This window comes from Anarhichas minor, unplaced genomic scaffold (assembly GCF_050575085.1).
Source record: "Anarhichas minor isolate MPS153535 unplaced genomic scaffold, ASM5057508v1 ptg000045l, whole genome shotgun sequence".
NCBI lineage: Eukaryota > Metazoa > Chordata > Actinopteri > Perciformes > Anarhichadidae > Anarhichas > Anarhichas minor.
This window is the reverse complement of record NW_027466491.1, coordinates 6,511,925-6,533,869: the sequence shown is the minus strand read 5'-3', so window position 1 is coordinate 6,533,869 and position 21,945 is coordinate 6,511,925. Positions and strand designations below refer to the sequence as shown.

The following is a 21,945-nucleotide window of genomic DNA, read 5'->3' as shown; positions in this document are numbered from 1 at the left end:
ACTTAAAGGGACAGTCAGCAGGCAGGGCTTCAGTGTTTTGCTTCAGGACCCTCTGATGGACCAGCTGAGACCTTCAAGTAACAGTACGGTGTCTTTGTCCCTGATTTTAAAAAGCACTTCTGGATACTAGTACTCAGCGGCATTCGGCACTGTAGCTGAAAAGATAAGATGGGACAGTGCACAGTGAACGCAATTGCCCTACTTATTGTACTTGCAGCAGTGACACAGCACGTGATGAAATGATGAATGAACCCTCTCTTACCTCCCTCCACTCCTCCACTCTCCCCCCCCCCCGCCCATTCTGTCCCAGGAGCCCGGCGGGAACCACACTCCTCCCCAGCTCAGCCCGTCGGTGGGCCAGGCAGCGTACACGGCGGGGGTCCCGGGTGGATCTCTGGACGTGCAGCACCTCATCATGCAGGCGGACGCCCGGCGCAGGCAGCGCAGCAATGACAACTACTTCGAGGACGTGCCGCGATCCAAGCTGGAGCGACAGATGGCCCAAGTCAGCATGGTGAGGAAGGGAGGACAGGATGGAGGGATGAATGGAGACAGGGAGAGAGAGGGGGGGGGGGGGGGGGAGAGTATTATGAATGGTGGAAATCAGACAGTTGTCTGGCTGAATGCTGAGAGGGTAAATTAGGTAATATTCTATATTTTCCTTATTGGCAACAAACACGTCATCTCTGCCACAGAGCTCCACATTATTAAAAACACATCAATGAGCCACACTGGGTGACATGTTCCTTATTAATTGCCATGAACATGGGGACTGTAGATAATTCTGAGTCAATCCTGCAGACACTTCCGTGTCACCGTAAACACTCACTAAAGTACCATTAATCCGCAGCAGAAAATAGTCCCCAACAAATGCACTTTTTTGTAGTATTTCTTCAGTAATACTAAAGGGCAGACTGCTTTGGGAGTAACACAGTTAGTTTGAGTCTTCATGGGATTATTGACAGTAAACATTATGTAGAATAACTCCAGATTCATCCTTTGATACTGTTTTTTAACTTCCTGCTGTAGTTAAATGATAAAATATTATGATTAAATATCTGATTTCAAAGTTGCATCCTGTCGTTTTACAAATTCAAAGCTATAATAAACTAATGGACTTTCAGGGATCATCACACTTCTAATGAGGACGGTGGAGTAGATCTTAATCATACATGAAGTATCTCAGTAATTAAATGCTGTCCCTAATAGCTACAATATTCAAGCCAAAAGTGTTTTATCTGCCTGTTTGCTCGTTGAAAAGACAGCATTAATAATCCGCAGCAGGCAGACCATCTGACGCCAGCTGTCGTCTCTGCAGTTTAGAGCTTGTATACATTTTTACAATTAAGGAAACATGAAATTTATGCCTGAAACTTTGTGCTACAACACGATGAAATATGCAAACCACAATGCAGTGGGCGGAGTGCAACAGTTTGGTTGGCATGCTTACAAATGCAATCAGGCATAATCTACAGCTTTACCAAATAGATGTTTATCAGTCTGTCTCTAATATCAAACATCAAAAGATTTCATCGTTCTGCATTAACAAGCGTCTCAACTTTACTGCCAAATTTATTCTCATTTAAACTCAAAATTATAACTTTATGACTTCCAATCAGAAACACACACACACTAACGCATGCACACATCTGAGAGAGCAGCTGTGTTGTGATTCAGTATGATTAGGGTCTTTTTGTGTCTCCGTGTGAATCGCAGAGCATCCCACTGCAGACTGACACACACTAATGTTTAGCCCACCGAATCCCTTAATAAGTGTGTGCGTCACAGTGTCCCCCCGTCTAGAAACAGCACCTCTCGAGGTGGCATTGATGAGTCAGCTTTGCCAGAATGGAAAGATAACTATTGGAGAAAAGAGGATATTTATTATCTTTTTAATCACCCCTATTCTCTGACTGTTCCCTCGTTTCTTCCTCCCCTTTCTTTTTAAGAAAACAAAACCCAGGAAAACACGTTCAACACGTTTTAAAAAACTTTTAGTAACTGAAGATTTGCAGCTGAGTCCGGCAGCTGGGTCAAAGTGTGCGGGACAGAACATGTGTAAAACGGTTAAGCTGTTGGGGTTTAGCGTAGATTTGGCTTATGCCTGTTTCTGAAGGCTTATCCCCAGGCTTTTTATCAAACATCTTTGCATCTGATTGCAATATCTCACCTCCGCAGTGGCTCACCGACGTTCTGACGGGGATTACACACACACAAGCAATCAGATATGGATAGGCACATAAACATAGTCTTTGGGACGGGATGTGTGCTTAGAACATCATCTGGTTTCATTTTACCAAAGAATGAAAGACCATAAAAAACGTAATTGTTGTCCGCAGACATTTGAGAAGTATGCAGATAGGCTTTAGGTATTTACTCTGTTTAAAAGGTGAAAGCTCAGCGGGTGAGAAAGAGGTGAGCAGCAGCAAACAGTCTTAAACTGAGCCAAAGAACGGGAACATTTGAAAGCCGAGCATAATTCATCCAAGTTTCATTTCCTCTCGGATGTTCTCCGAAGCGTGTCCCCTTTGAAGGCATGTTCATGTTCGGTGAGGAAAGCTGTTACATTATGAACTTACACACATTTATCAGGCCAGCGATGTTATGTCAACATGGGATACACAGCACGGGCCTCGACGTCACGCCACATCTTGTTAACATGTGTGATCCCGTTCGTGTCGTTCCAGGCTGGCGAGTGGTGCGAGCCGATCACGTTGCGTCCGCCCAACGAGGCCACCTCGTCCACTCCGGTGCAGTACTGGCAGCATCACCCCGAGAAGCTCATCTTTCAGTCCTGTGACTACGAAGCCTACGTGAGTCCTACCCCCTACCCCCTTCCCCCTTCTTGTGTGTGTTTGTCCACAGTTCACAGGTTACAAAAACAGTTAATCGATCATCAAAGTAGCTGCCATAATTCTGTGGTTCATTAATTAAATGACCATTTCAACTGATCATAGGGTAGGGTAATAATATTAAAGATCAATGACCCTAAACTTCACCTTTCAGTCAATACTGCACTCAGTTATTCTCAGCACTTTGGTAAATTTAGACCGTTGTTACATAAAGGATGTTATATATCCACGGTACCACGGATACAGCCTTGCACCTCTGATTGGTTGTATGCTCAGCACCCAGACTGGAATGATTACTTACTTGCAGCAGTGCAAGAAATGCAACTTAAGATGCCATTGGCTCTTGGAAACGTCCAGAGGGAATGTAATCTCAGAAATACACGTTCTGATTGGTTTGTTGGCGTTGTGCTGAAGACATGGACTAGAAGATGATTGAGTAAGAGAGAACTGGAGAAGAGGAGAGAAGAAAAAGATGGTTTGAGAGAGATCGGAAAAAAAATCAAAGTTTGAACAAATAGGACAGGGGGTAGAGAAATCAAATGTGATGCTGAAATCAAATATGAATGAAAGCGAGATGAGATAGAGGCTGACTGAATAAGAGATAAAAGTATCCCATGGGCTCGTCAAAAATGTCCTCTTTTTTCGTTTTCTCATCTCAGAAGATTGATAGAAACAACGTGGACCATTAGGCCTCTGACAGATGTACAACTACACAAGCAATGTGTTTTGGACGGATGATGGGGAACACGCAACGGGTGGGCCACCTGGGGGAAATAGGAAGGTGCTTTCATGCAGCCATTTATGTCAACATCTCTAAAAAACACTGGATGTCCCAGGACAACGGGCTCCAGGAAGCTCAGAAAGTGAGATAAATGAGCGGGAGCCACAACAGAGGGGGAGGCAGAGCGCTCAGTGTGAATATTGGCAAGCTGGAAGGAGATGGAGAGTGAATAAGAATGAATTGGATGGATAAGGAGAAGGAGAGAGGAAAGAGAGTATATTGTGCTGGTGCAAATAGAGAAAGAGGGACGGTAAAAAAAAGCCAAAAGGACTGAGTAAAGGCACAGTTCACATTTTCATCTCAGGATCTAAATTTAAAAAAACGCTCTCCTCCACGTTCAGCACCTCAGATGGCATCCTAACTTTGTTATGTCCGTTTTACAACCAGAGCTCGAAAATATTATCTGACGTTATTACAAATCCATTTCCAGTGAAACCCTGCAGACAACATACCCTAACGTCATTACCACACTCTACATCATTAACAGCCAGCATCATCTCAACAATGACTCTGTGTGCTCTTTTCTATCTGTTCATACATCAAATACACAAACATATTAGGGAGTTCTTCCTCTTATTGAATCGCCGCCTGGTTTATTACTAAAAACATGCAAATCTAATGACTTTGCCATCAGTCTAGGTCTTCATATGTCGTGCTTATTAGCAAATATTAGCATGCTTACACACTAAACTAAGCTTGTGAACATGTTAAACATTACACCTGCTAAACATCAGCATGGTAGCGTTGTTACTGTGACCATTTAGCTTGCTGATGTTAGCATTTAGCTCAAAGCACCACTTTGCCTACAGCAGCCTCACATAGCTGCTAGCATGGCTGTCGTCTCTCAGTCTTACCAACATCTTTGAATTTCATTTGGATAAAAAGACTTGTGTGTTTGTGTACACCAACCACTACCGCCACAGAGACACGGTAGACAAGACGGCAGCTGGTCTCGTGTGCAGCTGTAATGCAATTTCTAGGATAGCTGCCAGCAAGCCTGCCATAACAGCGATTTAAGATTGTTAGCTTGAGTCAAGACAAATTATTAACATGCCCAGATGACCTTCTTCCAAGGAACAGACTCCCCAACAAAGCAATTTGTACAAAAGGTTGTTTTGCCCCCATAATTAATTTATCGCTAATCGAATGTAAATCCTGTGTGGTAGATATTCAACATTTCAGTTCTGGGTTTTGGAGTCCCACTTTTAAAGAGCAAGGTCTCTTCCATAAGCGGGAAGTCCACTGCGAGGTGGTGGATGTCACACACATTAAGTGCTCTAATGTTGACATAAACATTGTCCCTGTAAAACACAGTCGCCATTAGTTGCTGCTTTATTAAATCAGATACTGCGTGTGCAGAATGTCTGACCACAAAGGGTCCCTCAAGGAGCCTCTCAAGGTGGATGTAATCACTGCTGTGGGTGTGCATGTGTGCATTTAATCAAATCCTGTGCTCGTGCAGCTGGAAGTAAACATGGCATCCATGAATTACTCAAAATACAGGAAATAATTGAGTTTATTTGTCACAGAGAAGTGCTATACATAATTACATTACGTTAAATTTGTGTCCATTTATTTGATTAAACAAACAAAAACAAAAAGTACGACAACAATGACAATTTAAAAGCCAACTGTTTGGTATCTTGCAGAGATTAGGAGGTTAATATGGCTGCAGAGTTGTGTAACCAGCCAGACCTTCACTTCCATATTCCCCATGCTGTTTACTAAGCATACTGTGTGTCCGTTGTGTGTGTGTGTCTCTTCCACAGTACCTGGGCTCCATGCTGGTGAAGGAGCTGAGAGGGACGGAGTCCACACAAGACGCTTGTGCCAAAATGAGGGTAAAGCTCAGCCCAACACACTTCTTCTTCCACTGTTGCTATTAACATCTATTGCTGAGATGTTGGAACATATCGTAGCGACGACGCTAAAACGAGTCTGAACGAAGCTACAGAAATACAACCCGAGTTGTGATAAATTAAACATGAATGCACGTGGCTGCATTATGTAAATGTTCTTGCAATAAAAATGTAAATCTGGGACACAGTCTCATAGTCTGCCCTCACGTATTTAAACTTAAACTATCATTATGGTGGATTAGGTTTATTGAGGGATTTCTTTTTAATATTTGCCTGGGGTGGCTTGACACCCCCTGACCCCCCTTTTCACCTCAGATCACCTTATCTCCTCCTCTCACTTTGTGTCGCTCTTTCTTCCTGCTCCCTCTCTCTTTCCATATTTTACTGTAACACTAACTCTCCTCTGGCCCTCAGTTCATCTCTCTCTCATCCTGAGCTGCTGCAGTGCGAAGATAAAGTTTAATATTCATGTGCAAAGCTTTCTGGTCCTCCTCCCCTCCCGCTTTCCCTTCTGTCTCTATATTTATGTTGCCACATCATAGGGCATCTTTCTTTCTTCTTCTTCTTCTTTCCCTCCTCAGTTTGACACACCTTTTCTGCAAACCAAGGTTGTAATTAAGTGCAATGAGATGCAAATCATATCGTTCTGGCTTTTTATTACCTTCCATCTTCACCCGCTCGTCCCCGTTCCCAGCATCCCTCCTCTCATCTGCCCATCCATCGTTCCGCTGTGGAGGTGGATGTGGATGTTTTAATCCCAACTTCACAGCCTCTAGCTGGGTATCTGCCAGCGAAGCCAGTCAGCGCTGCCTTTGTCAGCTTTTCAGCACTACCTGATCCCGACAAGGCCGAACCGCAGCAGCGACACGCTGCGAGCAGGGAGGAAAGAAACGGAACAAAGAAGGGAAAACAGATATGGAAAGGATAGCAGCGAGTGGATTCGACAAGGGGGAGACATGAGGGACGGAGTGTGATAGAAATATGGATACTGAGAGAAGGAGATGACAAGTGATGAAAGAGGAAGAAGTGATACTGAGAAAGCAGGAAAGGGACTCATCTCACGTCGATTCCTTTGAATACATAAAATCGCTTGGCAGGTAGAATGACAGCTTTGGAGGGTGACACCGACGTCGCTGTAAATCACACGATTCTCCACAGCACCTCACTGCATAATGAGTTTGAATATAGGTAATTGAGACACGTCAAAGTGCCAATGTGTAATTAAAAAGAATAAGGAGGGATATACAGAAGGAGCACCGATGTGGCTTAAAAGCTAATAGACTTATTCGATTTGCAGCGCTGCAGTCAATTGGGTTTGGAAATGTAATTGCGACGCGGTTGTGTTTTTATGAGGCGCCTGACAACCCCCAAGCGTTGGAGATTATTTGAATTGACTTCAAAGTATAAAGGAAGAGGACGGGAGTCATCTGATGGGTTAGCTCAGCTAGCTCTTGCTTTCTTTATCTAAGTTCTGTTTACATTTTCATTGTGTTTCTCACTTGCTTGTAGGCCCGGGGACATGGATTGAGTCATGTATAAAATAAACAGGGTATTAGATTCAGTGGAGGAATTCATTAATCTTTAACTATTTATAATAAACTGATTCCCGTGCACTTCTTTGGGCTGTTATGTACGTCGTGCCTCAAATATAATCTTTCCTTTTCGTCTCTCTTTTTCTTTCCGCGCACTCCAAGAAGTCGACCGAACAGATGAAGAAAGTGCCGACCATCGTGCTCTCCGTGTCCTACAAAGGAGTGAAGTTCATCGACGCCACAAATAAGGTAACGCGCGCACCGCCTCACTTCCTGTGAATAACGCCTGAAAGGTCGGGCTTCTGAACACGAGCGCGAGTGACATTCAGAGGTGTCAGAAATGGCCGGCGCGGCAGCAGCGCCGATGTCTTCTTTTGCTGCAGCCTGACTGATTTAAAGCTATACGGTGTACGAAAATCAATAAGGTGTAAAAGAGGGCAAAACACAAACAGGCAATAACCAGTGTGGAGTGGATGAGCTGGGAAATCAATAACAACCTACTCAGTTCATTAAATCCTGAATGGAATGGGCTTTTTACTTTTTAAAGAAGCATAGAAATACAAAAAAACAGAACAAACAGTTGGTTAGCTATGCATTCACACACGTTATACTGATGGTAATACATGCCCAAAAGTCATATCTCTCTCTATGCATCCAGTCAGTCTTTGTGTTGCAGCTCTTTTGCTGTAGTAATACCTTCAATAGATATTTGTCTTGCACCACAGAGTGAGCTGCATTATTGACCAAATAGATTGTAGAGAAAGATCGGTCATTTCTTTACCGAGTGAAGGGTGCTCAGCGTGTGTCAGCGCGTCACACTCAGACAGTGTTTTTAACCCGGCTAATGATGTCACACTAAGGAGTCACTTATTTCCGATCGTGAGCTGATTCCCGTGCGTTCGTGCGAGACGGTAGGATCTAATCCACCTCAGCTGGGTAATAAAGGTGGCACAGTGAGGCACATTTTAAAGATAATTATATCTGTGATGCACAGAAGCACACACACACACAGCAGAAGATGAGCATCATTTGCAGAAAGTCGGTACATTTTGAGCTCTTCCTCAGACAGCACTGCACAGAGCAGACTCAAGTAAGTTGGCCTCAATACATAAATAATATACACAGAAGGAAGAGTTCAGCACATTGTAGTTAATAAGACATAAATATTAAATATATTGAGGGGATAAGGCAAACTAAAAAGGGACAGTGGCTTTACCTGGATTCACATCTCTGGGTAATTTTATGATTGTAGTAAATCTTCCCTATTTCGTCTCCGTATCTTATCTGCTGTCCCAGTGAACACATCAAACAAACTGGAGGGGAGCGGTTCTCACTTGCCTTACAAAAACCAACAATAGGCTGATATCTTTTTGTAGAATCAGTGACAAAGATGAGGCCGTCTAGTATGACAACAACAGTAATGTTCTCTCACTAAGCTTTGATGTTCCGCGTTTCACAGCACGGAGGCTTTAATTAACACAACACAAAGAGTTCTCCAGTGACGTTACCAGAGGACAAATTCCAACTCAGTGACTCCAGAAAACTCTCAAAACAAAAATGTGCTCCAGTGATTATGGTTTTGGGGGTGTGTGAAATTAGATGAATAATAAATCAGATTTGTTTTTCCATGAATTGGCTCACTAGAGATTATCAGCAATCTCTCTCTCTCTCTCTCTCTGCACCTCTTTATCTTTCTGCCTCTGTTGATCTCCCCCTCTCTCTCTCTGCAGAACATCATAGCAGAACATGAGATCCGTAACATCTCGTGTGCGGCTCAGGATCCAGAGGACCTGTCTACATTTGCCTACATCACCAAAGACCTCAAGTCCAGTCACCACTACTGCCACGTCTTTACTGCTTTTGATGTGGTCAGTACACCGACACTGTCATTTCAAAGCGAATATCATATTCACAGCAGCTATAATAACACATTGCATTCTGGCGCCGTTACCCTCTTGTCAGAACCTGGCGTATGAGATCATCCTGACGCTCGGCCAGGCCTTCGAGGTGGCCTATCAGCTGGCCCTGCAGGCCAGGAAGAGCGGCCACGGATCGTCCACGCTGCCCGAGAGCTTTGACAGCAAGCCCAGCAAACCTGTCCCCAAACCTCGAGTCAACATCCGAAAATCTGTGAGCATCGCTGCCGCACCGCCGCACAGCTGTTTGAAGGGAAAATCCATCCTAAGCTGAAATTCACATCAGCAACATTTTGATGAATTTGAAGAATGTTGGTTTAAAAAAAAACTGGAAGAACTGGATCCTCTACAAATGATTTCATAATACGCGTACGATCTAGATGTCCTTTCCAAAATGAATATACAGTACAGGATTGATTATAACAAGAAATAATGTGTTTTAAGATGGATTTTCACTTGTGATAACACCTCTCTCACACTCTGCTTCTAATCACATCTCACCAGCATCCCATCAACTCTGTCCCATTCGCTCTGGAATCTGTCCGTCCCTCCGCTCTGAGTCGTTCCCTTGTCTCATCCATTCTCAAATGCGTTGTTTTCACCTCCCAGTTTGGTTCTCTGGGATTATCCTGGAGCGCTTGTGTTTTGTGCGTTTGACAGTCTTGGCCCAGCGGACACTGTGGCAGAGGTGTAGGTGGATATTTGATCTGTTAAGCGTCCGTTCGGTCTTCCTGTCCCTGCAGTCTCTTCCACACTGGGCTGATTGATGAGGCCTGTTTGCGTTGGGCTCTGGGGAGGCTTGCTTATCTCTCCTTCTGTGTGTGTGTGTGTGTGTGTGTGTGTGTGTGTGTGTGTGTGTGTGTGTGTGTGTGTGTAAGAAGATAAAGAATCCTCATGTGGAAGATTCCTTCATACTGCAGCCTTGCATGGAGAATTAATTTATTGACTGAGAATGTGTTCGAGCAACACCCAAACTGTAATGGGTTCATAGAATCTACAGACCATGCTGCTAGTGGTACAAAACAATGCCACAGGGTCCCTTTAACAGTTGTTTGATACCAGCATTAAGTTTGTGATATTAGATACTTGGGTCCCGCATTCTGTCATGAATTGCTGTGTGTGTGTGTGTGCGTGTGTGTTTGCGCAAACGTGTGTCGCCTTTCTTCATGCCTCCTCCAACCGCAGCGTCACAAAGTCTATCTGCAGACATGTCAACCTCCCATTAACCCCCGACAGAGCTTCAAAATAGTCACGCTAACTAACACACTCCTCCGCCGACACGCATGGGCTGGCACAGCAGCACATGTGTGTCTAAAGGGCCCGGTATAGAGTTACAGCGGCTGCTATATCAGTGTGCTTATAGACTCAATTGAAGTCGATTTACATACTGCGTGAGTCACGGAAGAAAGAGATGGTGATGGAGGAGAAATGGCCTCACTTTCTAAAGTTAGAGCGGGACGTGAGACGCTGAGGAAAAGATAGAAAAAGAGCTTGTGTGTGTGTGTGGTCCCGTTGCTTCAGGGATGATGGACGATGGCACGTGTATGCACAATCTGCTGAGTCTGCAACCGTTACATTAACCATTAATTGCCTTTTTCCTCTCTCTGTTCATATGTATGTGTGTGTGTGTGTGGTGTACTTAATGGCTTGTGGTGTGCAGCAGGGCAAAGATACTGCAGGATTCACTTAATATTCCTGCCACCTGCCAGCCATAATCTCCATCCTGCAGCACCCCTCGAGCACCTGCGCTTTAAAATACTGTCGCTTTGTTTTTCTGCCCACAAGTATCCGTTTCTCCACACCTTCCTACTTATGTTTTTATGTTGTGTGTGTGTGTTATGTGAGCGTATATCTGCTCATAAATCTCCCTCAACATCCACTTAACTTGCTCTTATGAGTGTGACCATGTCTGATGTGACTATTGTCTTTGATCAGCCTCGGCATGTTACTGTAATCGGATTACAACACATGACCCTAACCCTGTATGATTGAGTCTCACAATCTTGGGTTTCTTAAAGAAGGAGTGAAAGAGCCTCCCAGTGATGTGAAAATAGCTTGTTTCCATGCAGAAGGCAGTCTAGCAGCCTTGAGTTTATACTTTTCTCAAGAACTCAAGAACAAATCAAATATAACCACAAGCTTTCTGACCTCCTTGGCAGGATTTTTCATGACTTCTAGATTAAAAAAAAAGAAAAAGAAATTTGAACACGAGTCTGGCTTGTCAAGGTGCTTTTGCAGATGTTTTGTTCAGTTGCCGTGCCGTATTCGTCCTGCTCGGAGTGTTTTTTTGCCAAGCCAGAGTTTCTATATATATATATATATATATATATATATGTGGCGTAACATAGCCTGCTGTAGTTTTGTCCCACGCTGTTGCCGGGGCGAAAGACTTCGCTGCCATGTTGTTGCCATGGTTTTGCTTTTGGTTTTGGAGTGTTGTTGCCTCTCCCTGTTGCCATGCAGCTGCTCTGTCATCGCTGTGGTTTTCTTTGCCTTGCCGCTTCGCTGTTTTTCGGTGTTTGCTGTTGCTGAGCGGGCCCACTTTGACCTGTATATGACCTCTGCCCCTGTAGGTCATCATGCCCCCCGTCAGCCGCTGGTCACTGGGCCACATTTACACCCCTCACCGGCCTCCTCTCCACCCTCCTCTTCCTCCCCCTCGACTCTTCCATCTTCCTTACAAAGCTCAGTCGCAGGTCCTCCACGCTTTTTTCCTTCTCTTATCCTTTATTTCCCACATGACTTTTCTTTTAGTCCAGAGGAAAGCGCCGTCTGTAAGTGCTTCCATTTTATTCTGTCGCTTTATTTCTTCAAAACTCACCCTGCATCCTTGTGTGGTCTGTTTTGCAGCGAGTGTTTGTGTGTCTCATTCTTCAGTTACTACCTCTAGCTCCATATCAATAGCATTAGAATAAGAAAAAAACCCAGATGTGACACTGAGCCAACCCATTTCATTACTTTACTGCTAATAAAATCAGCAGAAATCAGCCCTCGACTTTAGCGCCTCAGTCAGTTTTTATGAGCCTCGCTGCACCGATTCAACCCCTGGATGGGGATGCACTGCCTCCTTAAAGATGCATGGTCGAGATGGTAAATAAAGTGTAAATAAAGCAATAACAACTCCTTTTAAAATCAGCTGAATGTTTATTAAAACACTCCGTCCATTACAACCTCAATTGAATGCTTGGAATGAGCTTTTTTTACGCTTGGAGTGTTTTTCCTTCTGATCCTCTTTTCCTCGCTCATCCACGTCTTCATCTTGCACACAAGGCAGTCGGATATTTGAAAGGGTCGTCAAAAGAAGACTGCAGTAGCGGAGCATACACAGTGTGTGCCAGGAAATGATTCAAATGTGCTAAAGTGATATTAGCCTCACACTGCAAAACGGCATGTTCTGCATGGGATTGGATAACGGAGCTTGCTGTCCTTTGAAGGTTTTCAAAGCCAAATCACACACACTGTGATGTCCCTGCAGCATTACTTCAAGTTCTTATGTCCGGAGCCTTCAGCAGAAAACCCCCAAAAAGAGGTGTTGATATAAAACGTATTTTGAAGGCAGGCATAGTTCATTCAGTGGCTTCATGTGTGGTTGCTGAATTGAAGACGAGTTCTGCACTTTATTAATCTTCTGTGATCGAAAGTGTGTTTGTTCCTTAATCCTGTTACCCCATAACATGATTATAAGGTCTTGCTGTGGTCGTCCGAGTGTGTGTGTGTGTGTGTGTGAGTGAGAGAGGATAGAGAATTGGATTATTTTATAGTAAGTTTCCGTAGTGTTGCTGTAGCAGCGTGTTGAGACAAGATAAGGAAACATGGCTCTGTTAGTGCACTGCAGAACTTTGAGGTTAACCCTGTTTACTCAAGAAGTAGATCTTTAATGCTTTAAAAAATATCTATATAAAATGTAGTTACATTTAATATATGTGTCTATTGACATAATTAGAATTGATGTGCAAGGACAAATGTGGTCTTCTGCTGTCAAAACTGCAGCTCTCACAGTCGAGTCCCCCCCCCCCCCCCCCCCAAATCACCTGAAAATAAACCAATAGATTGGAGGAAAACCACCCTCAGCAACAAAACCCGGCCGCTTGATTGGTTGCCGTGGGGTTATTTTTGAAGGCAGTGTAGATTGTTTGGTTTCTTTCTCAGCTCTGAAGCCACAATAGCTTCACAGTGGCAGCAACAGACAGAGTCCACAGTTCTTTGATAATCGAAACTACTAGGATGTACAGGGAAGTGCACCGCTGCAAATGCAGCACGTAGTAATTGCAATTGTTCAGGACCAGCTGGATCTTGCACGTAGAAATGTATAGATATGGAAAATTAAACCAAATGTGAACTTCTGTCCGTGATCCGTGTTCTGCTTTCTCATTTGTAATCTGTATCTTAGCCGCCTCTCACGTTTGAGTTATTATTTTTCATCACATTAACTTCCAAAGCCACACTTCCTCCATCTCATTCCTTCCACCGTCTCCCTCTGTATTCACTGACTTAGTTAGCATTATGTTGTCGCAGAAAGTTGCCCCTACAGTGTGCAAAATGACGATTGTCAACAGGAACAGCTGTTTGCATTCCAAATGTATCATGATGAAGTTTTGCAACCAGCATCTAAAGAAGTGCAAAATCAATACAAAGATGTCTACTATTTGCATAATTGAGAATATGCAGGTCGTTGAGAGTAATTTGCCTCTCCTCCGTCTTCTCTCTGCTTCCTCTCCCTCTCTCCGTCTCTCCGTCAGATGGAGCAGCCGTCCATGGACCAGAAGGGCCACGCAAACGTGCCGTGGATTGTGGAGCCGGGTCAGGAGGCGAAGAGAGGAGTCAACACCAAGTACGAGACCACTATTTTCTAACATACACCCGCCTTGTCCACTCCTGTGTGTGTGTGCCTTTCAGAGGTTGCCCTGTACTGGGGCCCCGCCCCCGGAGTTGGGCACGAGCGACGCACGCCGCCGCGTCACCTCACCGGCTGAAAAATAAAAAACAAAACATCCTGCCCCGTCCCCCGTTAGCCGAGCCTGTCAACTGCATGATGAAGTTTGGCACTGCACTGTCTCTCTCTTCTTTCTCCTTGTCTCTTCTTCTCTCTTTTTGTTTGTGCTCTGCCCTTCTTTGGCCCGGGCCCCATCCTCCTGCCTGCAGGGCTGGCGCATGACCCCGGGGCTGTGGTGCACTTCTGTGTCTCCACCTGTTGGGGGAATTGTCAGCTCCGTTTTTTTCCCACTTCCTGTTTGTCAGTCAGTCAGCGGTCAAGCAGTCAGTTGTTCTTCTGTTTTTTTGTTCCTGTTGATGGGTGCAACCGTTTGGCTTCGTCTCTCTCCTCTTTTTTTTCTCCTCTGACTGCCTCCATCCCTCGCTTTTCTCTACATCTTCTGCCCCCTCGTCCAACTGCCCCTGACAACTTGAATGACATTTGTAACCAGAATACTGCTAAGAGCTGTGACAGTGTTTTAGCTGTCTGTTGAGCCCAGTGCGGGAGCTGACAATGAGGAGGGCGGTTGTCGAAACATGACAGCTGGAGGAAAGTTCAGACTTTTTAAACATTTTTTTAATCAAAGAGGAGCGCCGAATTACAGGAGAGGTGATGTAGCACAGTCTCTTTGACTCAAACTGGTTCATCCAGCAGGCTACTAGAATGTATTACAACTTTTTGATCCTTTATATCAGATTATTTTTTTGAAAATACTAACAAACTTGTGAATTTCTTTGACACACACCTTTAAACATGTCCTGTCAAACGGGAAGAATTTCTTTTTGTTTTTCGCTTTTATAGCACCTTTTCCACCACATGTGTGTGTGTGTGTGTGTGTGTGTGTATATGTTCAGAGTTATTTTAACCGAATGGATTTCTCCCTGGCCATGAACCTTATTTTATTCGGAGGTGAAAACATCTTGTACGTAATCGGTTTAGCATGCGGCTTGTGAGACGCATGGTGGCCATTTTAGACTTGCTGAGCAACTGGGGGGGGGGGGCCGGTGTAGAGGCGGGGTGTGAGGGCTCTCTCGATAAGTGATGTCATCTCATTTGCAGGGCAATGCCGGACGCTCATGTCTATTACTGTGGAATGCAAAGAATGTAGCCAGCCCTAAACACGGACCTTGTCACACACACACAATGCAAAATGGATTACAAAAGGACTACAAACATGGACGCCACTCCACAGTGTTTAAGGTTGACGACAAAATTCTAACATCATTCATCCACATGATAAACATATGACATTTATACACAGTAACAGGACTGCATCTTGAATGTACACTTATTTGAAAGCAGCCTCGACGTTCTCCAACTACAGCAGGATCTTTTTTTAAGCGCCCAACTGGGAGGCGTGACCTGTGAACTTTTGGGGGTGGTCACAGTGTGGTTACAGGGCATCTGTTGGTTAACAGACAATGGGCTCGCTAAAGGCACCACTGGGCATGTGTCATTGATGGAACAGGCATGGGGTTTGAGGACGGCCGGCTGGCTCTTTTTGGTCTTTTTTTTATTTTCTTTAAAGTCAGAATATAATACAGAGATATATGCACACGTGTGTAAATGTGATTGGACCCTGCAGCACGCTGGAGATGCAACAGGTGTGTCCTTATGAGATGTCTCATAACGGATTATAAACCTATGTGAACAAAACAGCATCTGGCGTAAAAAAAAAAAAAAAAAAAAGTATTCTATTCGTATTGCCCGACATTTTAATGTTTAATATGAGAGTATTATATTACCATGATGATTATGATTATTCTTGTGCAATTCTTGTCTGTTGTCTTAATGTTACATTATTTTTCTATGATATGATAAGATGAAAACCTCGGGCTTGAGAATGATGGCCATCCTTTAAAAAAAAAAATCTGAAACTATATGATCATCCTTGTACTCAGAGTGAATGTTGCAGGTGGCTAGCTAACTCATGTCAGGTCAACTCCATCCTTTCTCACGGGGCTCTACTCTTATCTAGCAGATGTAATATTTTAAACGCAGTATTACTGTATTATTTGGATGAGACGTTATCCGATCATAAAATGTACATAGATATTTTGCCAACTCATTGTTCATACATGTAATGTAAAAGAGAAAAGAATAAAGGATCTGCAGTACGTGGCACTGGAAACAAGGTACCAAAATAAAGGTTGGAAATGAAAAGAAGTGGTAGATTGTAGAGATTGTATTTTGAGTGAAGACTGAGATGGGTTATATGGTGACATCACTGCTGACCAACTTATGTACATAGGCTTGGGCTTCCAGCACACTGATTTTTGTAATTTGGGCCATTATTTATATCCTTGTAAAGCACATGGAATAAAATATGACTTGTAAAACCATCATTCACCCTTGGATAAAGTTGTCATAAGTTATTTCCTTTTCCTCCATAAAAAGGTCTTTTACACGACAGTTTCACTTCAATGTTTGAAAGGATTTAATACTACGCATCACCATTTAGGTTTGGCCATCGTGTTATTGGTTATGACAAAATTGTACTTGCAGAGATTCTGGGAACACAACAGCTTCAGTACAAACGGGCCAAGAAAACACAAACAATCTGACAGGTTGTAAACGAGCCAAAGGTTTTTCTACATGATCTAAAACGTTTAATATCAAACTAACCTTACAGAGAAAAGTGTATGTGAGGTAATGGTGAGTGTCACATACATAATTCAAATTATTCAAACATAAAGAATTGTTCGTATACTAATTTACAGACAAAGCAGTTTGTTTTGTATCAACTCCTGAGGCTAAGGATCGACTTATGCTTAAATTGTCACAATTATGGACGGCTTTCAGATTGTTTCGTGGCATTCAGCTGAGTGAATAAATCCGTAGGATATGGATTTCAGATTTCGCTCCCACTCCCTCAGTTGAAGTTATTTCTGCCATTTGGGGATGTGCTTTCTCCCCTCACATTAAACCCATGTGGGTGATTCACACCTTGAGGTTGTGGAAGTCATTAGTGTCACACAAATTGAAGTGTAAATTGTTGTGAACCCGCTGGAGAAAAGACCTTGAAATTGTATTGTAAGTGGCAGAGAATTGGAGTCTCCATCCCACTTCCACTCTGTTTTAGGAAGGTTGTTTCTTACGCCTATGTTCTCTCTCCCTAATGTACACATTTCTCTCAGAAAAGTGTCCGAATCCACTGATCACAGACACAAGTATAAGTACATCTGATAGTGAAGCAGCTCTCCCTGTCATCTGGTCATCAGTTGGAGCTGGAGCTGTTTCGTCCAAAATCAATAAAAGGGATTAGGACTGCTAAAGAACTGCTTAACAGTGATGATCAGATCATTCGTAAAAAAAACCTCTTCAACACGATGCAGCAAGTCCAGTCCGTGACTTAGTCCTGCTAGACATCACAATTCAGACAGCATCAGGAGTACATCGACGTCTGCACCAGGTCATCAACTCAATGAACTCCCTCCACTGGCCTCCAGACAACCCGACCCACACATTGATACATGTGGTGATGATAAATGACACACTGCATGATATTTATCAAACTAAGTTACCACCCTGGACCCACACTTTGCATCTTAGCTGCAGCTTCCATCACATCTCTTTCCTACAAAGCTCAGCAATGAGGGGTTTAACTAGACAAACACAAAGAGCCTGGCAGGGTTTGGGATCTGGAGCCCCTCTGGCTGTTCTCACCACATGGCCCGCTTGGATTTGACTGACAGAACTTGCAGCCAGAAAACAAAACCCAGCACAGTTAACTGTTACAACTTTGAAAGCATCTACAGTGGCAAAGGTAAGTGTCTGTCGGGTCAGCAAGGGCTGTTTGTATCATTCAGCTGCTGCAGCAAACCATGTACATTTATAATAATTATTAAGTTATTAAAAATGACACAATGAGGTAATGTTAGCAGGCATATTTCAGGCGGCGCTGGTAAAAAATGGCGAACATCACTGGCAGCAGATCATAAAAGCGGCCTTAATGTGTCCGATACATATTTTATCATAACTTCATATCCTCTGCCGCTCATCTCCTATTCATGTCGCAGCTACAGGTTGTGAATATTAATTAGGCTGCATCTAAAATCTATAGTGTGTCTGCCGATTCAATCTGAATGTTTTAGTTGTGTACAACATAAGTTGCAAATGCTAAACCTAAAGATTTGATAATAGGAATTTGATAAGCAGATTTGAGATAAATGCTAAAGGTTCATGCTGGCTCTGACGATATAAGTTAACTGCAGTATGTTCCACAAATATGAACTGCATAAAGATTTTACTCTCCTCTACATCCCTGGACTTATTGAAAGATTCACACCACTGGTAGTTCTTTTACACAACATCTTTTACCGAGCCTTATAAAAGCTGAATAAAAAAATAAAATAAATGTGTGGAAGTAAAGATGAACACCTATGGCTGAGTGTCTATTAACTTCATTGGACTGACATTTACAGTGAGCCCCTGAAAAGGCTGAACAAGCGTTTGCCGCTATAAAACCACTGAATAAAAAAAGCTTCACAATCTACAGTTACAATCTGCAGCCGGTAGCAGCGACTATTGGGCTATTTTCTGAGGTTGGAGGAGAAAGGGCCACGGCTGCGGCACATTGGTTTGCTGAAGATTTACTGCCAATCTGCAATTTGGTGCATTCTGTTGAAAAATGACAAAATGTTTATCGTTTGTAAAGAAACAGCAGACCACTGCGGGTTGGGAGTGGGAGGTAATTCGAGACATCATTTCTGGAAGATTAGACCAGGAGTGGAGAGTGGTGCAGTGGCTGCTGTATATAGGAGGCTTCCCAAAGCTCCAACAGCTCGATTTTATTCCTACTGCTGGCTGAGATTGAGGCAAAGGACTTAAATGAGCACTGAGAGGGCTATGGAAGGATGACAGGCACACCAGGAGAAGCAACTGCAGATTTATTTGCATTGTTAAAAGCATACTGCTGATAATGTACGGCAAGATGGTGGATTAACAGACACCAATGTGTTAGATTTCTGCAGTGAAGTGTAAGACAGGAAGAGTACATGCTTTGTTTCACCGTCTGTGTCAGACTGTGGGAGAGGGCCAAACTTCCAGATGGTGTGCACTGCCCACGGCTACCGGCTAAATGAGACAACTATGTAAAAACTGCTCACGTAACAATCACAATATTGTCTGGTATTCATTCAATGGGGACAGCTTCAACCAGAGAACTGACACCCACTGGGGGTAAAATGCATGTCTGTGATCACATTTAGATACAAACCCTCGCTGTTTACCCTGCACACACAATCCACATTTAAATGTTTCTAATTCACAAACAAGGCCAAGGAATAAATGGAGGAGAGGCATGGAGAAGCCATTTTACATAAGACTGGCAGAACAGAGATCACTTTATTTTGCACCTCGCAGATGTGGTGCAACAGCACCCAGATTACCATAATGTACTGATATTGTCCCACATGGAACTGACTCGCTTTATCTCTGTACTGTCCTCCAAAAGTAACACTCAAACAAACAAACCTGGAAAGTGTTGCTGCCTCTGTTTTCATGGGTGATGAAGGAAAGTTGATAAGAGTTTTCGTTTACTGTGCTGGGTGCTATCGATAACATAAACATTGTTGTCAAGTAGTTACATTGCTTGACTTTTTTTGACATGCTATACTATGACCGTTTTTGACTTATTTCGACACGCTATATTATGACTTTTTTCGACATGCTCTACTATGACGTTTATAACTGCAGCAACTCCCTTCATCAACACCACGACCAGTGGCTGGACTCCAGCGGGATTATGCCTTATCTGACCTCAGCATCATCAGCCCTCGATTGCCTTCCTTCAGGATGGAGTCCAATCGTCAAAGACGTTGCATTATTCAAATTTGTACAATGTGTAATAAATGATTGTGAAATTCTAATGAAGTTGCTCCTGATTGAATGACTTTTTTCGACATGCTATACTGAGACTGTTTTTGACTTTTTTCAATTAGTTACTTTATTTTTTAAGTTGCTTTTTAAGTTACTTTATTTTCTAAGTTACTTTTTAAGTAACTTTATTTATTAAGTTAATTTTTAAGTTACTTTATTTTTGAAGTAACTTTTTAAGTTACTTTATTTTTGAAGTTACTTTTTAAGTTACTTTATTTTTAAAGTAACTTTTTAAGTTACTTTATTTTTGAAGTTACTTTTTAAGTTACTTTATTTTTAAAGTTACTTTTTAAGTTACTTTATTTTTAAAGTTACTTTTTAAGTTACTTTATTTTTAAAGTTACTTTTGAAGTTACTTTATTTTTAAAGTTACTTTTAAAGTTACTTTATTTTTAAAGTTACTTTTAAAGTAACTTTATTTTTTAAGTTACTTTTAAAGTTACTTTATTTTTAAAGTTACTTTTTGAGTTACTTTATATTTTAAGTTACTTTTTAAGTTACTTTATTTTTTAAGTTACTTTTTAAGTTACTTTATTTGTAAAGTTACTTTTTAAGTTACTTTATTTTTAAAGTTACTTTTGAAGTGACTTTATTTTTAAAGTTACTTTTTAAGTTACTTTATTTTTAAAGTTACTTTTAAAGTTACTTTATTTTTAAAGTTACTTTTGAAGTTACTTTATATTTTAAGTTACTTTTAAAGTTACTTTATTTTTAAAGTAACTTTTTAAGTTACTTTATTTTTTAAGTTACTTTTTAAGTTACTTTATTTTTTAAGTTACTTTTTAAGTTACTTTATTTGTAAAGTTACTTTATAAGTTACTTTATTTTTAAAGTTACTTTTAAAGTTACTTTATTTTTAAAGTTACTTTTTAAGTTACTTTATATTTTAAGTTACTTTTAAAGTTACTTTATTTTTAAAGTTACTTTTTAAGTTACTTTATTTTTTAAGTTACTTTATTTTTTAAGTTACTTTTTAAGTTACTTTATTTTTTAAGTTACTTTTTAAGTTACTTTATTTTTTAAGTTACTTTTTAAGTTACTTTATTTTTAAAAGTAAAATCAGCATGTCGAAAAAAGTCAAAAACGGTCAGTATAGTTTTTGACTTTTCGACATGCTCTACTATGACGTTTATAACTGCAGCAACTCCCTTCATCAACACCACGACCAGTGGCTGGACTCCAGCGGGATTATGCCTTATCTGACCTCAGCATCATCAGCCCTCGATTGCCTTCCTTCAGGATGGAGTCCAATCGTCAAAGACGTTGCATTATTCAAATTTGTACAATGTGTAATAAATTATTGTGAAATTCTAATGAAGTCTCCTGATTGAATGACTTTTATATGACTGTTTTCGACATGCTATATTATGGCTTTGTGTCACTGTTTTTTTCTTTACACAATAAACTTTGAATATAATCCCTTTTAAATACTACACTATGATGACTTTTCCAACAGACGTTTTACTGACATACCACAACCTCATGTTTTTTATGACATACTATTTTTAGTGGAAATTCTGTAACAGACTCACAAGAGACGTCTCTTTTCAGTTTTATTTTCTGGTTTACAAACAGCCGGTGTCAACCCTTAATCGTATACGTCCCATCTTGAAGTAGAGCTGTTAATGTCATGTCTCTTTGTGCTGCATCCACTGAAGGATCACGGACCGATGCTCTGGCTAGCTGTGCAGCAACGATGACTTTTCTTCTCCAGGTGTGGCAGTGTCTCAAGTGCTGCTGTCTTGTGGTGGCTCCTTCTTTGGTTCTGGAGCTTTCTTACAGGGGGTGTATCCATGGGTGAATCAGTGTTGCTCTTTCTGTAGATTCTGGCTGTCGTCAGGAGCACCTGGAACAGTCTTTTCCACCCTTTCCTTCAGAAGTCTTTCACCAGGATCCAGTCCTCTAGGTTCAGATTAGCTCGTTCGGCCTCTCGTGGTCCGGCGTCCCTCACCTGTTTAGGAATATCACAAAGCACATAGGAAAGGTTTATACAACACTACATCATCACATTCTTAAATATTCAAAGGGTTCTGGGTGGCATTTTGCTGCCCACGTCCTGTATTGTGTTGTGCACAAACTATTCACTCTGTGCCCCTTCGCTTATATAATACTCTATTTGTCCTTAATGCCACTTGCCTCATCTCTGTCCTGTC

At 42.1% G+C, this 21,945-nt stretch overlaps 1 protein-coding gene across 5 annotated transcripts in view; it reads left to right on the top strand.

Moving 5' to 3' along the window:
• anks1b (ankyrin repeat and sterile alpha motif domain containing 1B) overlaps positions 1–16,257 on the top strand; it is a 158,678-nt gene extending 142,421 nt beyond the window's left edge. For 2 of the 5 annotated variants that reach the window (XM_076111487.1, XM_076111486.1), the window contains 8 exons: positions 311–514; positions 2,688–2,813; positions 5,403–5,474; positions 7,187–7,273; positions 8,755–8,892; positions 8,987–9,154; positions 13,680–13,771; positions 14,972–16,257. In XM_076111487.1, the coding sequence (XP_075967602.1) occupies positions 311–514; positions 2,688–2,813; positions 5,403–5,474; positions 7,187–7,273; positions 8,755–8,892; positions 8,987–9,154; positions 13,680–13,771; positions 14,972–15,020 (936 nt within the window). In that variant the 3' untranslated portion in view covers positions 15,021–16,257. Of the gene's footprint in view, positions 1–310; positions 515–2,687; positions 2,814–5,402; positions 5,475–7,186; positions 7,274–8,754; positions 8,893–8,986; positions 9,155–11,513; positions 12,909–13,679; positions 13,772–14,971 lie in introns of those variants that run through there. The other 3 variants (XM_076111490.1, XM_076111488.1, XM_076111489.1) reach the window with 3 other exon arrangements.
• Positions 16,258–21,945: the final 5,688 nt, after the last annotated feature.